Here is a 17,804-nt window from a genome sequence, read left to right as displayed (position 1 = left end):
ACTTATGCATGACGATATGCTGGAAAAATGTACTGCCGAATACCATTAATTCGGAATAAAATTCGACAACATATACAGGGTTGCCCATATTCGACGGACCCATGACTCTTTGGGCCCATTCCAATCGACGAGGCTTGTTCGCAGGCAACGTTCTTTGCGTCAATTGAATTTTGTACGGGAACAAATGCAAATCAATGTGCTGCTGAGAACGGCGTTTTTGGGATGTTCTTGGGGACCTCTCAACATTGGCTCGTACGGCAGCGATATTCTCGGCCGATCGCCTTGGTCGACTTTTATATGGCCTCTTCGGATTAGAAATAGCCTTACCAGTCGAAAATTGTTCGTATAAACGCTTAATGGTGTTCTTAGAAGGCGCACTTCTCACATTTTTTTAATGTTTCAAAAGCACAATTGACTTCAATTGACACAATTGACTATTTCAGAGCGCTGGTGCGGCGTGTATTAGTTCATGGTAAAAATCTGCTTGGACTGACGCTTCAAACGCGGTATGTCATTAAGCGATGTGAAATCTCTGTCAAAAGTTATGGAGTTGCCAGATGGGTCCGTAGAATATGGGCAACCCTGTATTACATAGGCAGTTTACTGGAGGAGCCAGTTGAGATCGAATGAAACTATTCTCAGCGGGCCAGCAGAGTGGGATTCTAACGATATTGGGAACCTAGTTTTTTGTAGTTTTCAGGTCTATCTGGAAATAATATTAAAACTGGACCTTATAGCAAAATTTTCTAGAAATAAGATTATATGAGATTAGAATCTTATTCTCACTTCTGGAATAGATCTTAAACTCACCAACAATAGAAAATACACTAAAGCTCTATTTTTAATAATGAAATAAAAGAGTCTTTGAAAACATACTTTTTTAAATAATTCCCGTAAGTGTACCCTCTTCTAGGAAAGACCTTTGAGGACATAATAAAATTCAACCTTTCAAGCAAGTAAGGGTTGTGAAACACTCCATCTGCGAGATATGATAGCAAAAATATAACCGTATCAACCATATAAATTCTTGGAAAACTTTAAGGAAAAAAAATAATTCCTGCAAAACGGAGTCCATAAAATTCTTCTTAAAGAAAGGTGATCATCAACCTACATCTGAAGTAAGGGCTTCATAAAACTGTTCTTTTTATAAGGAAGAAAGCATTTTTAAATACATAAAAAACCTCTTTTCTGGAAAAGGGGCTTTACAGTACATGCTCTGAAGAAAAGGTCATTAAATCCCTAGTTCTTAAACCCTACCTTTTTCAGATGAATGCATCCTCAAAACCAAATTTCAATGTGAACCATTAAAATTCCTCTTTTTGGAAGAGAGAAAAACAAAATGGTCTTACAAACAGCATTTTAAAAGAAAGAGCCGATAAGGGCACAAAAAGCATCCTTGAAGGAAGGCCGTACTCAAACTCCTTCTAGAAGAAAAGGTTTTTACAAACCCATTCCGTAGAATATTTCCGAAAAAAAGCACTCCTTCAAGAAGAAGGGGTCTAAAAAACTTCTATTTCTGGAAATTATGCTTCAAAGTACCTTCCCAGGAAATAGGATAATTAAAACCCAAATTGTTTATTTTAAAATGAGTCCGTCAGACACACATTATTAAAAGGTTGTTAAGATGACTCCTTCTAAAGAGAAGGTACTCTGCAGTACCATTTATGGGAAAAGTGATTTCAGAAGAACTCTTGTCGGAAGAATATTAAAAATCAACAGTTCTGAAAGAAAGAATATTTAAACCTCCTCTAAAAGATTCTGCAAAAATCTTTTTTTGGAAAAGGGGTCTTCCAAAGAACTCCATTTTTATAAAAGTGATCATTCTGGGTCTCTAAAAGAATTCTTCCTGAATATGTTAATTAAAAGACCATTTCTGGCAGAAAGATTTATTTAAGCACCCCCTTCTAGATGAAAGGGGCCTTAACAACATCGTCTCTGAAAAAGTTTCTTCAAAAAAAAATTTTAAATGAGAGTTCTTAAAAACTTCTCATCCGGAAGGGTCCTTACAATCACTCTTTTACGAGCAATATCTCCTTCCTGAATGAAAGGGTCCATTCAGGAAATAAGGTTCGTTCTCGAAAAATGGAAACATAAAAAATATTTTGATAAAGCATGCCATTTGTGAAAAATATATAATCCTACGACTTTTTACAAGCACTTTCAGAAAGATACGGCATATAATATTTATTTTCGGTGTTAAGGGTAATCATTTCTGCAAGAATGGGATCATTTGGTGAAGGTCCCTAATAGGAATCCCTCTTCAAGTAAAAGATCTTTGAAGAGTCCTTTAAAAGAGGTTCTTAAAATTACTCATCAGAGGCAACAGTTCCTTCCTCAAAGAAAAGTTTCGTTCTGGAAGAAAGGGTACTAAATAGAACTTTTGTTTGTAAAAAAACACCTATAATTGAATAAAGACTCTTTCTCTGTTCTTAAAAAACATTTTTCAGAAAGATACTATAAATGAAAGTATCCTTTCTGGTAGAGAGATTTGCTAAAGCGACCCTTCTAGAAGAATAGGCCCTCAACACCCCCTTAGAAAAATCTCCTTAAAAATAACCCCTTTCTTGAAAGAAGAGCTTTTTAAATAATCTTTTGTGAAAGAAATCGTCCTTAAAATTTCTCCTTCAGTAGGAAAGAAGTTGACTTTAAGGCCTACTCCTTAAGAGTAGTAGCCTCTGAGGCCCACTCTTTAACATAAGTTGACTTTAGGGCCTACTTCTTAAGAGTAGTAATCTCTGAGGCCCACTACTTTATAGTTGTTCCTCTAAGAAGAACTGCTCTACAGAAGTGACCTCTAAGGCCCACTGCTCAATAGAAGTGGTCTCTGAGCCCCACTAATATAGTACCGATTTTGAGGCTTACAACTTTACTATGGTGGCCTCTGTTGCCAACTACTCAACAGAAGTTGGCTTCTGAGGCCCACTACTCTATATAAGGAGCTTCTGAGTTCGGATAATCAACAGTAGTGGCCTCTGTTACCAACTTCTCAACAAAAGTTGGCCTCTGAGGCCCACAACTCAACATTAGGGGCCTTAGAGGTCAAATAATCAAAAGCAGTGGCCTCTTAGGCCAGCTACTACACTGTAGTGGCCTTTAAAGCTAGATACCCCAAGGCCAAATCTGCATTTGTGACTCTGAATATTTATACGTTCGTCTCAGCACTACTTTTAGTTTCTTTAAGTAATTTTTCTATTAACAAGCCATTATAACACAATTTAAAAAATATATAATAAATTTTTTGATTTGTTTTTATTTTCTCATAAGAGAGACTAATTTGAAAACATGTCTCGCATACCCACCCCCACTTATTTACTTTCACTATTCGACATATATGATGCATTATTGGCATTCCGCTTAATATTATATGTATATGTGCCTCAAATTATAATACCTGTGTTTATTATTGCTACGTCGTCGTGAAATGCCCTTGGGATATTTTTTTGTTATGTTGTACAACGATGATGGTGCTACATCATCATCATCGCCATTATTCCAATTATAGAAAGGGAAATAAATGCGTGTGTGTGTTTTTTATTATTTTCCAACATGTTATGCCGTGGAAAATCATAATAAGTTGACCTAATTTGGACATTAATGCATACACAATGATATATACATAAATGCATATGTATGTGCACATACATACATATTTATGTTAAGGCGTTATTTACATATCCAATTTAAATTTTATTATAATTTCCCAACATACCAAAAATACAATACAGCTTGAGAATAATATTATGAAAATAGTTTATCATAAGAATTTTTCAACAATGCTTGAGAAACACTTTTTTTCACAAACTTTTCTCAAATCTGTCCTTTGTTGACAAATTTGTTTTGATTTTTTTTGTGAAAATTGTCAACAAAAAATTATTTTCTTTGGTTAAAATCAAAATCACGCGAATTTAGGACCCATTTCCGAACGAAACTCTAAGGTAATGATGAATAATAAATCTGGGAATCTGTAGTATAAATTATTTCAATCTCATTTCAGAATGGAGGCGTCAAAAAGTTGCAGGAATTCAACAGAAGTGAAGAATAAGTGGAGGAGATGCAGAAGCTCAAATAAGGGGAAAGAAAGCATCTAGGTATCAAGGCAACAGGATGCAGTGACAGCTGGGATGGCAATCAATGAATGAAGTGTGTAAAATAATTAAAAGATGAATAAATAAATATTTTTACCATTGAAAAAATAAGCTTTATAAAATATTACTTTCGTAAGCTTATTCTGCAATTACAAGAATAAGCTTATGAATAAGGGTTCCTTTTCGATTATTCTATAATTGTTAAACAAACATTTCTCAATACATTCTCAAGATTTTCTCAAGCTTTAGGCTTATGTTTGTAAGCTTATTAAAATATTATTCTCAAGTCAATTTGATATGTTGGGTTTGTTCTGTTTGTTTGTGTACCTGAGTCCCTTTGACGCGCGTGTGTGTGTGAACTTTGAATGTATATTAAAAATCATTTCCTGTCAATACGTGTTTTAATGATTGAAAAGGGCGTAGGGAAAATGACACCATAATATAATATATAAATGTTGTAATTTTATAGGGGTCCAATAAATTTGTAAAGAATTTGTCAACATAAATTCGTTTGTCACTGAAAATATTCAATATAGGTCGTTATTATGGAATATCCCCCAACCCTCGCCGTCTTTTTCAACTGAGTAGTTCTAAATTCAACACTTAGCCTCAAATGTAAGGGATATTAGGAAAACGTTTGCTTGCCAACAATGGCCTTGAAAATGTGTTAAAAATGCACAATAAGCCGGAAAGTCCTTACAAACTACGATTCAGAATCCATTGTAAAATATTAAAATAAATATTTTTTTTTTGAAAAGTTCCTCTATTTATGTCGGCTAGAAAATTAAAATTTATATGAACTGGATTGTTCTTAATTTTTTTAAGATCAACTATTTGTATACAGCCAGATGTCCTTGTCCTCATTATAATCCCAGCCAAAGGGTGAAATAAAACAAGTAAAAAATCATTAAGTTCGGCCGAGCTTTGAATATCCTCCACCATTTGGAACGAATTAGGAAATTTTCACAAAAAAAAAAAAAAAATCGATTAAGAATTCTGTTAAAATCAACAAAATACCGTATATCGGGGCTACCGTTATATGGGGCTATACGATTCTCTTTCAGGGGGTAAAGTGTGGAATTTCAGATAATTCCATTAAAAAATGTGGTTAAACTCATCAAAATACCGAATATGGGGGGTATCGCTATATGGGGGCTATACGATATCGTGGACCTATATAAACAATTCTCCTTCAGTGGGTAAAATACCCACAACAAAGAACTCCTTGGTTGGAATTTTAGACAATTTTGTTGAAAAATGTGGCTAAAATCATCAAAATACCGAATATCGGTGGGTACCGTTATATGGAGGCTATACGATATCGTGGACCGATATAGCCCATATGCCTACAGACAAAAAACAGATCTGCGCAAAATGTTAGCTTCCTATATTAATTTGTTTTGACTGTAGCATGATTACAACAGACGAACAGACGGACGAACAGGGTCAAATCGAATTTTACGCAGATTAAGGATATATATATATATACTTTGTTGGGTCTAAAATTGCTATTTCGATGAGTTATAAACGTAATGACGAACTTAATATACCCTCCATACTATGTATGGTGGAGGGTGTAAAAATGTTTTATTTTAGAATAAGTTTAAATTTGTTCGAATTGGGCATCTTTGGCACGAATTATGGCCATCAAACGGCCAATGAAACCGTCACACGCTGCCCGAATGTTGCTCTGCAGTATTTTGGGTCATTCCCGGCGAAGCGCTTGCTTGAGGTGATCGAAATTTTGGTATTTTTTAGTGCCAACCTTGCTTTCCAAAATACTCCAGACACAATAATCCAACGGATAGGTACCCGGAGATTTTGGTGGCCATTGTGCGCTGGAAATGCAGCGAGGAGCCTCATTTTGTTACCATTTTTGGGTGGCGCGTGCTGAGTGCGATGGTGCTGAGTCCTGTTGTCAAAATATTAATATCAAGCTTAGATCGAGTTGGGAGATGGGCAATATCGGTCCACTCCTTCTGGTACCTCCCCACAAAAGGTCAAAATTTAAAAAAAAAAAATAGTTTACTTCACAAAAGGGGAAAGGATGATCCGATTTATCTCCAACTTCGCAAGTGCTACTTCAGGTGCGACAATATCCGTCCACTCAATCATGTACCTCTCCCCAATGTGTCAAAATTTTGAGTCCGATTTTCTTCAAATTTCACACATCCCAACAATTTCATTAACCCAAGGTCTGGTGTGAAGATGGAATATATCGGTCTATCCCTTCTGGTACCTCCCCCACAAAAGGTCAAAATTTTCAAAAAATATTTTTTGCACAGAAAGAGAAACGATAATCCATTTTTTTCCGAATTTGCAAATCCTTATATTTGCGTCAGTGCTAGGCCAGATGCGAAAATGGACATTATCGGATCACGCCATCAAGAATCTCTTTCAAAAACGGTCAAAATTTTGAATAATTATAACTCTTATAAACTGTGATGTAAGTGTCCGATTATCTTCAAATTGCGCAAATAGAAATATGTTTATTAACCCAAAGTCTAAGGGGATTATGGAATATATCGGTTCAGTGCTCCAGGTATCTCCCCCACAAAAGGCTAAACAGTTTCAATAACCATGAAGTTCATATAACGCGGGTCAAGGTTTTGAATAACCACAACGATCATACATCCGAAATAAGCATCCGGTTCTTCCTATTTCACACATCCCATTATTACTACTTGCACACGATCTGCTGTGAAGATGGGATATATTGGTAAACTCCTTCCGGTATCTTCCTCACAAAAAAGTCAACATTTTAAATATCTATGAAGCTCATATAACGCGAAATCAACAGCCAATTCAACTCAGACTTGACACATCTCAATATTTCTATCAACACAAGATCTGTTATAAATATTGTAGAGATCGAACCATTCCTTCTGATAACTCCCCCACAAAGGGTCAAAATTTTGAATAACCAAAACGACCATAAAATCCGAAATAAGCATCCAATTCTCTTCATATTTCACACATTTTAAAATTTTCGATAACGCAAGATCTGTTATGAAGATGGTAGAGATCGGACCATTCCTTCTGGTACCTCACCCCACAAAGAGTCAAAATTTTGAATACCTATGATGTTCATAAAACGCGAAATTAACATCTGATTCCATTCAGACTTGGTACATCGCAATATTTGTATCAACACAAGATATGATAAAAAAATGGTAGAAATCAGACCATTTCTTCTGGTACCTTCCCCACAAAGGGTCAAAGTTTTGAATAACCAAAACGACTATAAAATCCGAAATAAGCGCCAGGTTCCCTTATACTTCAGTCATCCAATTATTTTTGCCAAATTAAAATCTGCTGGTTAAATGGGATATATCGGTCCACTCCTTCTTGATACCGTCAGATACTAATTTGTCAACATTTGCCAAATGCTACGGAAACTCCGCCATAAATGGTCAACAGTTTCAATTATCATCACTGGAGGCTGGAGGTATACATCTGTCGGCAAAACTGACTGATACTAGTTTACACTTCATCTGTTTTAGATGAAGCATGAAAATAAAATACTTCTGTCGACTATATTTGGTACCTCACGCACATATTAACATTTTCTAAAAATTATCTCATATCTCATATAAAGTGAAGGAAGTAGTCGATATAGTCCAAACCGTCGCAGTATTTATATCGTATTTATTTATGCCCGGCACGAAATTGACAATATTGGCCCATTCCTTCGGAACCCGCTCCATAGAGGGTCAACAATTTAAATAGCCATAACAGAAGTCAAAATATATTTAAATAATCGAACATTGGCTGAACAAATACATCTGTCGGCAAACCGACTGATACTTCTTAATTTGTTTTTAAGCTCAATTAAATTTTCACAAGGTGCTGGGTATACAAAATTTCACCTTTGCGCCCTCTCTATCTGGCAGAAGGATACTCGAGTATCCTCCTTGTCTTATTTACAATTTATTTTACTTTATTTATTTTCCTTTGAAGCAATTTTCCTCTTCCACATGGAACTGTACACAACATTTCCATTGATGACAAATTCTTTCACATAAATATTTAACTTGTCATCTATAACAAATATTGTACATTTTTCTCTGCATTCTCCATTTGTTGGCACTTCATTTACATACATCCATTCATTCATTCATTCATTTATTTTATATTTTTACATGTGGCAGAAACGTTCATAAATTCCAATAATTTTTATTAAAAATCCAAACTCAGTAGTGGTAAAACTCTTGCTTGTCATTCTATTTCGTTGTCGCTCTCTCTCTCTCTCTCTCTTACACACTCACACACATGCATCCTCACATATCACTTAACAAATTGTTTTTCAATTATCACAGCAATTTATATAACACACTTGGGAATAGCATCCGAAAAATATTTAATCCCAACATGAATTCCATCAATTTCCAGCAGTTCAGCACAGCTCGACTCATTGCTTTGCATTGCTCGTGCACGCAGGCAGGCAGGCAGGAGTAACTCGAAGGACATAACAAATTGTCAACAATTTTTGCAAGGACAATGCAATAAAGTGAACATTGCAATAATATCCCTCTATTTCAATGATGATGATAATGGCTGTGATGACGATGCCAAAAACAACAGCAGTAACAACAACAACAACAATATTTTCTGCATATCATGTTTCGCAAAAACTGAACATTTATCACGTCATATATCTAAGTTTTTTTTGCAGTTTTTGTTGCTGTTTCTCAGCTTCTCAAAATAATCACACCATTATTCATTCCCAATTTAGTCAGTTCCATTGGTAGTTGCCACCACCACCACCATCATCAGCAGCAGCATCTGGGGCTTTGTTCCTACACATGTTTGTGTTTTTGTAAAACAAAACAAAGATAGAAAAAACTAAACAGCGGGTTAGTACAATCACCGAATGGCCGTTAGTCCTTCAGCTGGACCAATATAGATGCCATATAAATTACACAGTGCATTGAAGGCGTTCAGAAGAAGTGGGAACAATTAAAAAAAAGACTAAAATCTAGTCCATAGCTGGCAAGACAATTTAGAAAGTATCAGTTTGGTCATTAATATACCTTATATATATTAACCACACCGAAGTAGGAAAAAGTGCGGCCCGGGTGGCCCCGACACTCTTCGATATTTCAAAATTTTTGGATATTTTCCGAATATATGCTTAAAATCTCATTTTTTGTCAGTATTTCTATCTACTATACGCAACCAAAAAGGAAATAGGAAAAGATTTTTGAAAATCCATCACTTTTTTACAAAAAGGTCATTCTCTAGATATCCATGATTTTCGTTTAGGAGTTGCTTAAGTGTTCATAAATTAGCAAAATTTTAGTTAATTCTACATTGTTCAAATACCCTACAAACCCATGAATTCTTCAAAATGTGTTTTAGAAATCTACGATTTTCAGTCCGGAAGTCCTTGAAGATAATCATAAGAAAATCGCAGTTTTCGGTCAGAAATTCATGATAAAACAAGTAAGCAAAGTCGTGCGGGGCCGACCATGTGATACCCTACAACACTACAAAATGTGAGAAGCCCCCTCATGTCCAAATCAATTTTGGAAGATTTCGCTTTTGAAATAATGTCACGGAGCACTGCCCGATATTACTCTTAGCATTGTGACCAGGGACATTTTCCCAATATGGTCATATAATGGTAATCCAAAATGCCAGAATTCTTCCCTGTGCTTAACTATCTTCTCGTGCGTGTCGATTGGCTTTAATTGTGTGATCAGGATTTTTTTTCTGTTTTTGGTTCGTTTGAACCCCCCAATATATTTTGCGATCATCTCCAAAATTAAATCAATTCAAAATTAAATCAACATATGGGACCTACATCCAAATCTGAACCGATCTCGATAAAATTTAGCGGAGGTAATTCTAAGCTATATAAGATAACCGGGTTTTACGATTGTGAGGGACTCAATCAGCAAGACGAATGAAACACATATGTTACCCGATGACCATCAAAATTGGAAGGCTTCTGCTCAGCCCAAAGCTATAATTGTGACCTGTAGAGCAACTGCAAAATGAGGAAATTTTTCAGTTCTTGGTTCATTTCCATCCCTAAATATTATGCGATCCAAAAGAAATAGGGGTCTATTCTGACCCTAGCCCCACCTCCATTCTGAATTTCGTGAAGATCGGGCCATAATTGCGACCTGTAGAGTGATTACAAATTAATATGGACAGACGTACGGACGGATATACATAGCTAGATCGACTCAGCCCGGCGAGATAGGAAGATCCTATGTGGGAAACCAATATTTCGAGGTGTTACATAAATTTTGGCCCAATCAAACTTATAATACCCCCAACACAAAGTGTTGTAGGGTATAAAAATCAAGTTTCCCTAAAAAAAAAAACCTAAGACCTCGAGATAATTTTTAAAAATACTGCAATTTCGGTTGAGAAGTCTTTAAAAAAATTCTTCAAAAATTCAAAAATTTCGGTCAAAGTTTTGGAGAAGAGATCTTATAAAATTAAAGATTTTTGTCCGGAATGACATTTTGGAAAATATCTTTACAACCACAATTTCTGGGAAATATTTAAAAGGTCCTTGAGTCCTTGGGAAAAATTTTAAAAATCTACATTTTGATACAGGATTCCTTGAAAGATTTCTGCAAATATTGAGAATTTTTGGAAAAAGGTATTGTTGAAAAGATCTCATAAAAAATGATTTTTGGCCACAATGAGCTTCTAGAAGCTATCTTCACAAACCACGATTTCTGAAAAATACTTAACAATTCATGTCCTCAAAAAAATTTTTTACAAAGACTAAATTCTCGGTGTAGATTTCTTTGGTTACTTCAAAAATTCAAAATTTTTTGTATGTTTTTCGTCGGAAGCAAAGAAGCAAAGAAGCAATTTCCGATTTACCGTTGCAAATTTCTTGGCAGCATTTCATAGGTTTGTTGCTAGGCGTAGTTGTCCTCGGTTCGTATTTTCGGACAACGGAACGAATTTTGTTGGGGCTTCTAGAGAAATAGAACGAAATTTAAGGATGGTTCTTCAAGAATGTTCTGGAACTGCTTCTTCTTATTATGCAGTTGATGGCATATCATGACAATTTATTCCTGCTGGTGCTCCACTATGGGAAGCTGGAGTAAAAAGTTTTAAATTACACTTTAGAAAGCAAGGTCGTAATCTTCGGTATATGTTTGAAGAGTTGGCTACCATCATAGCTAGAGTCGAAGCTTGTTTGATCTCGCGTCCTCTCTGTCCGATGTCGGATAATTCTAATGACACCGTTGCGTTAATACCCGCTCGGTTCTTGATTGGTACACCATTGCTTGCTCCTCCAGAGCACCTAATTTCTGAACAACCTCTGTCTATAGTGAACAGGTATCGAAAAGTTCGGGCGTTAGTTCATCAGTTTTGCTTCAGATGGAAAGAGTAGTATCTAAAAACTTTGCACATGTGGTATAATTGGAAATTTCCGCGCCGGGACGTTCAAAAAGATGATATCGTTGTGATTAGACATCAGACTCTGCCTCTTCGTGGAAATTAGGTAGAATCGAAAACGTCTATCTCTGTCCTAAAGGTCATACTCGCGTCGCTGATGTTTGTATAGAGAATGGCGTTGTAAGGCGGCCTATAACTAAATTGGTCTTCTTTTCCTTAGTATCATGGAATAAATCTCATGTTTTTGTCGATGGACTTAGGGACTTCGATGAATTGATGGCGGAAATTGATAAAGCTACGGGTCCTTCTAACATGTCTACCCCTGCCGCTTGTTCCTCCACATCTCGTGCCGGTTCCCCCACAGCACAGTCATCTCTGTCATCCGAGCCAATGGATACGTCTCGAAGGAAGATAGTTCCAACCCTAAGAAAATGATACATTCCGTGTAGATTGGTTTTCAATTTCAATTCAAATTTTATTTAATTTTTTTTTGTGGTCCATTTGTACATCTTAAAAATCAATAGGCTTTAAATCTAACACCCGTGAAAAATTTAGTAAGGATCGGACGATAATTGCGACCTCTATATAATATCCTCAACACATAGTGTTGCAGGGTGTTGAAAAACTTTAGAAAATTTACAGTTCAAAATTGTAAGTCAAATTGAAAAAAATCTGAAAAATTTAAAAAGAATGAAAAAGAATATCCACTTTTTTGCTGTCATATTTTCAGAAATTTTTCAGTTTTTGGTCCATTTCAACCCCTACATATTATGCGATCATCTCCAAATAGGCTTCTATTCCGACCCTATTCCACCCTATATTTTCAATTTCGTGAAGATCGGGCCGGATCGACTCAGCTCGGCGAGATAGGAACCCCCATATATACTTTCCTATGTGGGAAAACAATATTTCGAGGTGTAACATAATCCTTGACCCAATCAAATATAAGAATATATATATAAATATAAATATATAGAATAAAAGATATTTTCTTCATATTTAAAAAATAAGCAAGGCAGGTCATTTTTTAATAAATCAAAGATCATAAATATTAATTAAAAAAAAAATAAATCAAATCAATAAATAAGTAGTAATAAATAAAGTAGTATCCTTGACGAGGAAATATTTGCAAAATATTTATAAAAAAAATAATCAAGAACATTAATTAAAAACAAACACTAATTTTTAATTAATTAATTTATTATTTATAATAATTAATTTAATAAGTAAAATGTCTTTCAAAAATATTCATAAACAACCACACCAAAATTCGACCAGGAAGCCCTATAAAATACTACATTTTTAAATTTTAAATGTTTAAAAATATGCTCGATTCAAGACTAAAAATGTCTTTCAAAATAGCTTTGAAATTTCTGTTTTTCTTTAACTAAATTTCAATAATTTAAAAAGTGGGAAAATATTAAAAAAAAAAAAAATATTCAAGAATTTTGACCATGTAGTCATCCAAAAATATTTTTCCCTATCCCTCTGTGGTCAAAATTTTGAGGTCAGTTCTAGCAGGTTGCTATAAAGCACATATGTTAGAATGCTGATGTAAGGTCACCAAGGCTTGTAATATTTTATGTGAAATTAAAAAAAAAAAAAATATGAAATTAAAGTCAAAAGCCTGTGATGAATTTAGAACCCTATTTCGAAAACATTTCCTTAACTCATGGATTTATTTATTAAATAAAGTTTTCCATTAAATATTCCACTGTACTTATTTATTTGTCCCCCCTTTCTCTGGTTTTGCATATATATTCGTTGTTTGCATAAGTGTAAATATTGAAAACAAAGAAGAAGAAGATAAAACAATCATTCATTCACTTACCATTTATAACATTTAACGTCACAGTCACACTGGGGCTATTTGAAGGATTACATGTGTAATTGCCAGTATCACGTTTTTTCACCGAATCAATGATTAATGTACCGATCTGTTGTCATTTTCCAATAGTTTTGTAGTTTAGACATAAACACAAATAGCCATTGTCCAAGGCAGATGGAGGATATGGAAATAGAAAAAATAAAAAAAAAAATAATTATTTTATAGTATGTAAAAGTTTAAAAAATTAATTGCAAATTTATTAAGTCATGTATAATTGTATAATGTATAATTGTATATAATTCCAAGGTATATAAATTACAGTTTGAAATCTCTGCAAGTAGTTGAACTCAGATTGGCATTATTTGCTTACATTTACTTCTCATTAATTCTGTATGATTATATCTCAATTGTATTATTATCATTATTTTTTTATACCCTCCACCATAGTATGGAGGGTATATTAAGTTTGTCATTCCGTTTGTAACACCTCGAAATATACATTTTAGACCCCACAAAGTATATATATTCTTGATCACCATAAATTTCTATGTCGATTTAGCGATCTGTCAATCTGTCCATCTATCCGTCTGTGGAAATCACTCTAGCTTCCGAACGAAATGAACTAGGTTGATAAAATTTTACTCAAATGTATATTATGTCCGCAGGAATTTTGGTATTGAAAATGGGCCATGTAGGTCCACGCTTTGGTATAGCCCCCATATAACGGTACCTCCCGATATTCGGTATTTTGATGATTTTAGCGACACTGTTCACCAGAATTGTTTGAAATTTAATATTTGAAGTTCGTAATAAATGCTACAGCCTGTGAAAGAAAATTGTCTGTGGAGGTCCAGGTCTTCGTATAGCCCCCATATAACTATACCTCCCGATATTCGGTATTTGGATGATTTTAGCGACATTATTCACCGGAATAGTTTCAAATTTGGTATTTGATGTTCATAATGGATGCTACAGCCTGTGAAAGAATATGGTCTGTGCAGGTCCACGTCTTCGTATAGCCCCCATGTAACTGTACACCCCGATATTCGGTATTTTGATGATTTTAGCGTCATTATTTACCGGAACTATTTCAAATTTGGTATTTGAAGTTCGTAATGAATACTATAGCCTATGACAGAAAATGGTCTGTGCAGTTCTACGTCTTCGTATAGCCGCAATGTAACGGTACCCCCGATATTCGGTATTTTAATAATTTTAGCGACATTATTTACCAGAATTGTTTCAAATTTGGTATTTGAAGTTCGTAATGGATGCTACAGCCTATGGCAGAAAATTGTCTGTGCAGATCCACGTTTTATAACCACCACGGTACCTCCCTATATTCGGTATTTTGATGATTTTAGCTACATTATAAACAGATTTTTTTCTTTCAAGTTTCGCATTTGAATATTGTAATATATTAAGTTGCCTATGCAGGTCCGCGTCGTCGTATAGACTCTAATATACGGATGCATTAGGTATTTTCAAGATATTTACAGAATATTTAACGGATTTTATTTTATTTTATTTTTTTGAAAATTGTTAAATTTGTACCAAATGATGGAGGGTATTCAAAGTTCGGCCCGGCCGAACTTACAGCTTTTTTACATGTTTTTTTTTTATTTTATTTATATTATTAACATTTTTTTTTAAGTTATAATTAGTTGAAAATGCCATTATAATGGCAAAGATATAAATTGTATCTTGAAATTTCGGCAAGTAATTGAACTCAAAATGGCAGTATTTGCTTATATTTACGTCTGATTTATTCTATATGATTATATCTTAAATCTATTATTTGAATAATAAAAAAAAAAAAAAAATCACTGAAATCAAAACCCATTTCGATCCGCCAAAAACAATTTATTTTATGTGATTTTTATGAAAAATAGCCAAATTATCTGTCTACTTCAATTCCAATTGCTAGCGCATTTTCAAAATATAACAATAGAATTTGAATAGGATTCATATTTGTTTTCGTGTTTTCTAGTTTTTTTTTTGTCCCCTCAATCTCCGATGAAAATTTACAAAAATTACTGGTTGATGGCATAATGAAGCCATTTCAAAAATATTCGGCTTTCGTTTCTTTTATTTGTGAGAATAATAATAAAATTGAATTAAATTTGTCTGAAAGCCATATTACAATGGTTGATGTTTACACATGTGTGTGTACGTGTATCCATGTGAACCGTTATGATATGCATGAAAAACTATGTCTGATTGTGACTTTTGTGACACTGGTGACCTCAAGGATTTGTTTTTTCGCCATTCGAAAGAGAGAAAAAAAATCAAATTAGATTCGTCTGCAACATTGCGTGTGTAAAGTAGGTGAACATTTTGTGTGTGGTTAATAATACAATTAGATGGGAAAATGTGGCGCCTGCGAAGAGGTTTTATGCATTTTATAGCATCTACATACATTGTATTGTATTTCTCGTAAAAAAATGAAAAATTAACTGTAACCTTAAACAGGTGAGACCTGGACCCGGCCCATTACGAAATGTTTTAAGGATATCATAATTTTCATTACAACCAATAACTTCTAACACCTCGAAATATTTGTCGTATTTGTGCCACCATGTAGTAGGCCGATCTTCATTCCTCACCGAGCTGAGAATTTAAAATCAATCTACAATTGAAGACCGATCTTTACGGCATTGAATTTGTAATTCCTCTTTAGGTCGCAATTATCAACCAATCCTCACCATATTTTTAATGAAGTCAGAGTTAAGGTAAGAATAAAACATAGCTCTTGGAGATGTGTGCAATTTTTTTTGTAGCTGGTGATGAAATGGACCAATAGCAGATTTTTTTTTCATATTTTGCCTATATATATTTTGACTATCATTCTAGATTGTTTTTGGATACCATTTAGAGGGTAAAAAATGTCATTTTTATATCCTCCACCATGAGAGAAAATTGTCTGTGCAGGTTCACGTCTTCGTATAGTCCCCAAATAACGGTACCACCTGATATCCGGTACTTTGATGATTTTAGCGAAGTTGTCCACCGAATTGTTTCAAATTTGGTATTTGAAGTCCGTAATGGATACTACATCCTATGACAGAAAATTGTCTGTTCAGGTTCACCTTCATATAACGGTACCTCCCTAAATTCGGTATTTTGATGATTTTACCATATTATTCACCGAATTTTTTCGTAAGTTTCGATTTTGAATATATTTTAATGGCTTACGACAAAAGTTGCATATGCAGTTCTATGTCGTCGTATAGACGCTAATAATATATACATTCGATCTTTTTAAGATCTTAACCGAATTTTTAACGGATTTTTTTTCCAAAAAAAGTGCCAAATTCGTTCAAAGGGGGGTGGGTATTAAGCGTTCGGCCCGGCCACAGTTTTAATACCCTACACCACAAGGTGGTCAGGGTATTATGTCTTTGTGTATTTGTTTGTAACAGGCAAAAGGAAACGAGATAGACCCATAGTTCCTTTTGATGATCTGCATAGAATCACTTTCTGAGTTGATTTATGCATATCAGTCCGTCTGTCCGTCCGTCCGTCTGTCCATGTATGCTTGTGGACAAAATGCAGGTCGCATTTATTATCCGATTGAGATGAAATTTTCCAAACAACATATGTTTGGCCCAAAGACGAACCCTATTGAAATTGGAGATAATCGGTAAAAATTTAAATATAGCTCCCATATATATCTTCGTCCGATTTTCCTTTTATTGTGCGCCAAACGTGTAATATCTGCCCGAATAGTATGGAATTTTGCACATACAACCAAATTAGGCCTGAAAATAAGTATGCAAAATTTTATCCAAATCGGTTCAGATATAGCTATAGCTCCATTATATATTGTTTATCCGGTTTATTATTTTAGCCCTCCGCAGCCGTAATATGTACTCTGTAACAACAATATTCAGGGATATATATGAAATACAGCTCGGAAATATTGTTGTCATATTTTATCGAGATCGGTTCAGATTTGGATATAGCTCCCATATATATCAAATGGACAATACAGGTCCGAATTTAAAAGATACAAATGCTTCGGCATATTTAGTCTTTTGAACTTTAAATTATAAATATAAGCACAGCGTGTATGATAGAATTCTCCCATAAAAATTTTTAATTGTTATGTGGAGCTCTACTAAATTAGCAAAGTGGTGCAGGGTATCATAAAGTCGGCCCACCCGACTTTAAGACTTTCTTTACTGGTTTATATTCATATTATCTCATTAATTCATATAATTAGGCATTTCAATCATTAGTTGGTCTTTATGGAGACCCTGGATACATCAAACAAATTCCCAAAGTATATTTCTTATGGATAGAACTGCAGAATATGCAAAGTGGTGTTAGGTAGCATAAAGTCACCTTTTTTAAGAATTTGTCCTTTCCTTGCTGTTTTTCATTCTTTCAGAGATATTTTGAACTTAATAACATTTCAAATGTAGCTGTTGGTGGAGTTTTTCAAAATTCCAGACGGCTGAACTAAATCCCTTTTTCCCATGTATTTTATTCGGTAGGTGTTCTCTATTCAGCAT

The 17,804-nt window shown here is 34.5% G+C and overlaps 1 protein-coding gene across 1 annotated transcript in view; it reads right to left on the bottom strand.

Annotated features, from left to right (window-relative positions):
- Window positions 1-17,804, bottom strand: part of LOC101894428 (hemicentin-2) — a 211,386-nt gene that overhangs the window by 7,694 nt on the left and 185,888 nt on the right. The window contains exon 6 of the mRNA XM_059118334.1: window positions 13,291-13,396. Coding sequence (XP_058974317.1) covers window positions 13,291-13,396 — 106 coding nt within the window. The remainder of the gene's footprint in view (window positions 1-13,290; window positions 13,397-17,804) is intronic.

This window comes from Musca domestica, unplaced genomic scaffold (assembly GCF_030504385.1).
Source record: "Musca domestica strain aabys unplaced genomic scaffold, Musca_domestica.polishedcontigs.V.1.1 12, whole genome shotgun sequence".
NCBI lineage: Eukaryota > Metazoa > Arthropoda > Insecta > Diptera > Muscidae > Musca > Musca domestica.
The sequence above is the reverse complement of the archived record's forward strand: the minus strand, read 5'-3'. Positions and strand labels throughout refer to the sequence as shown.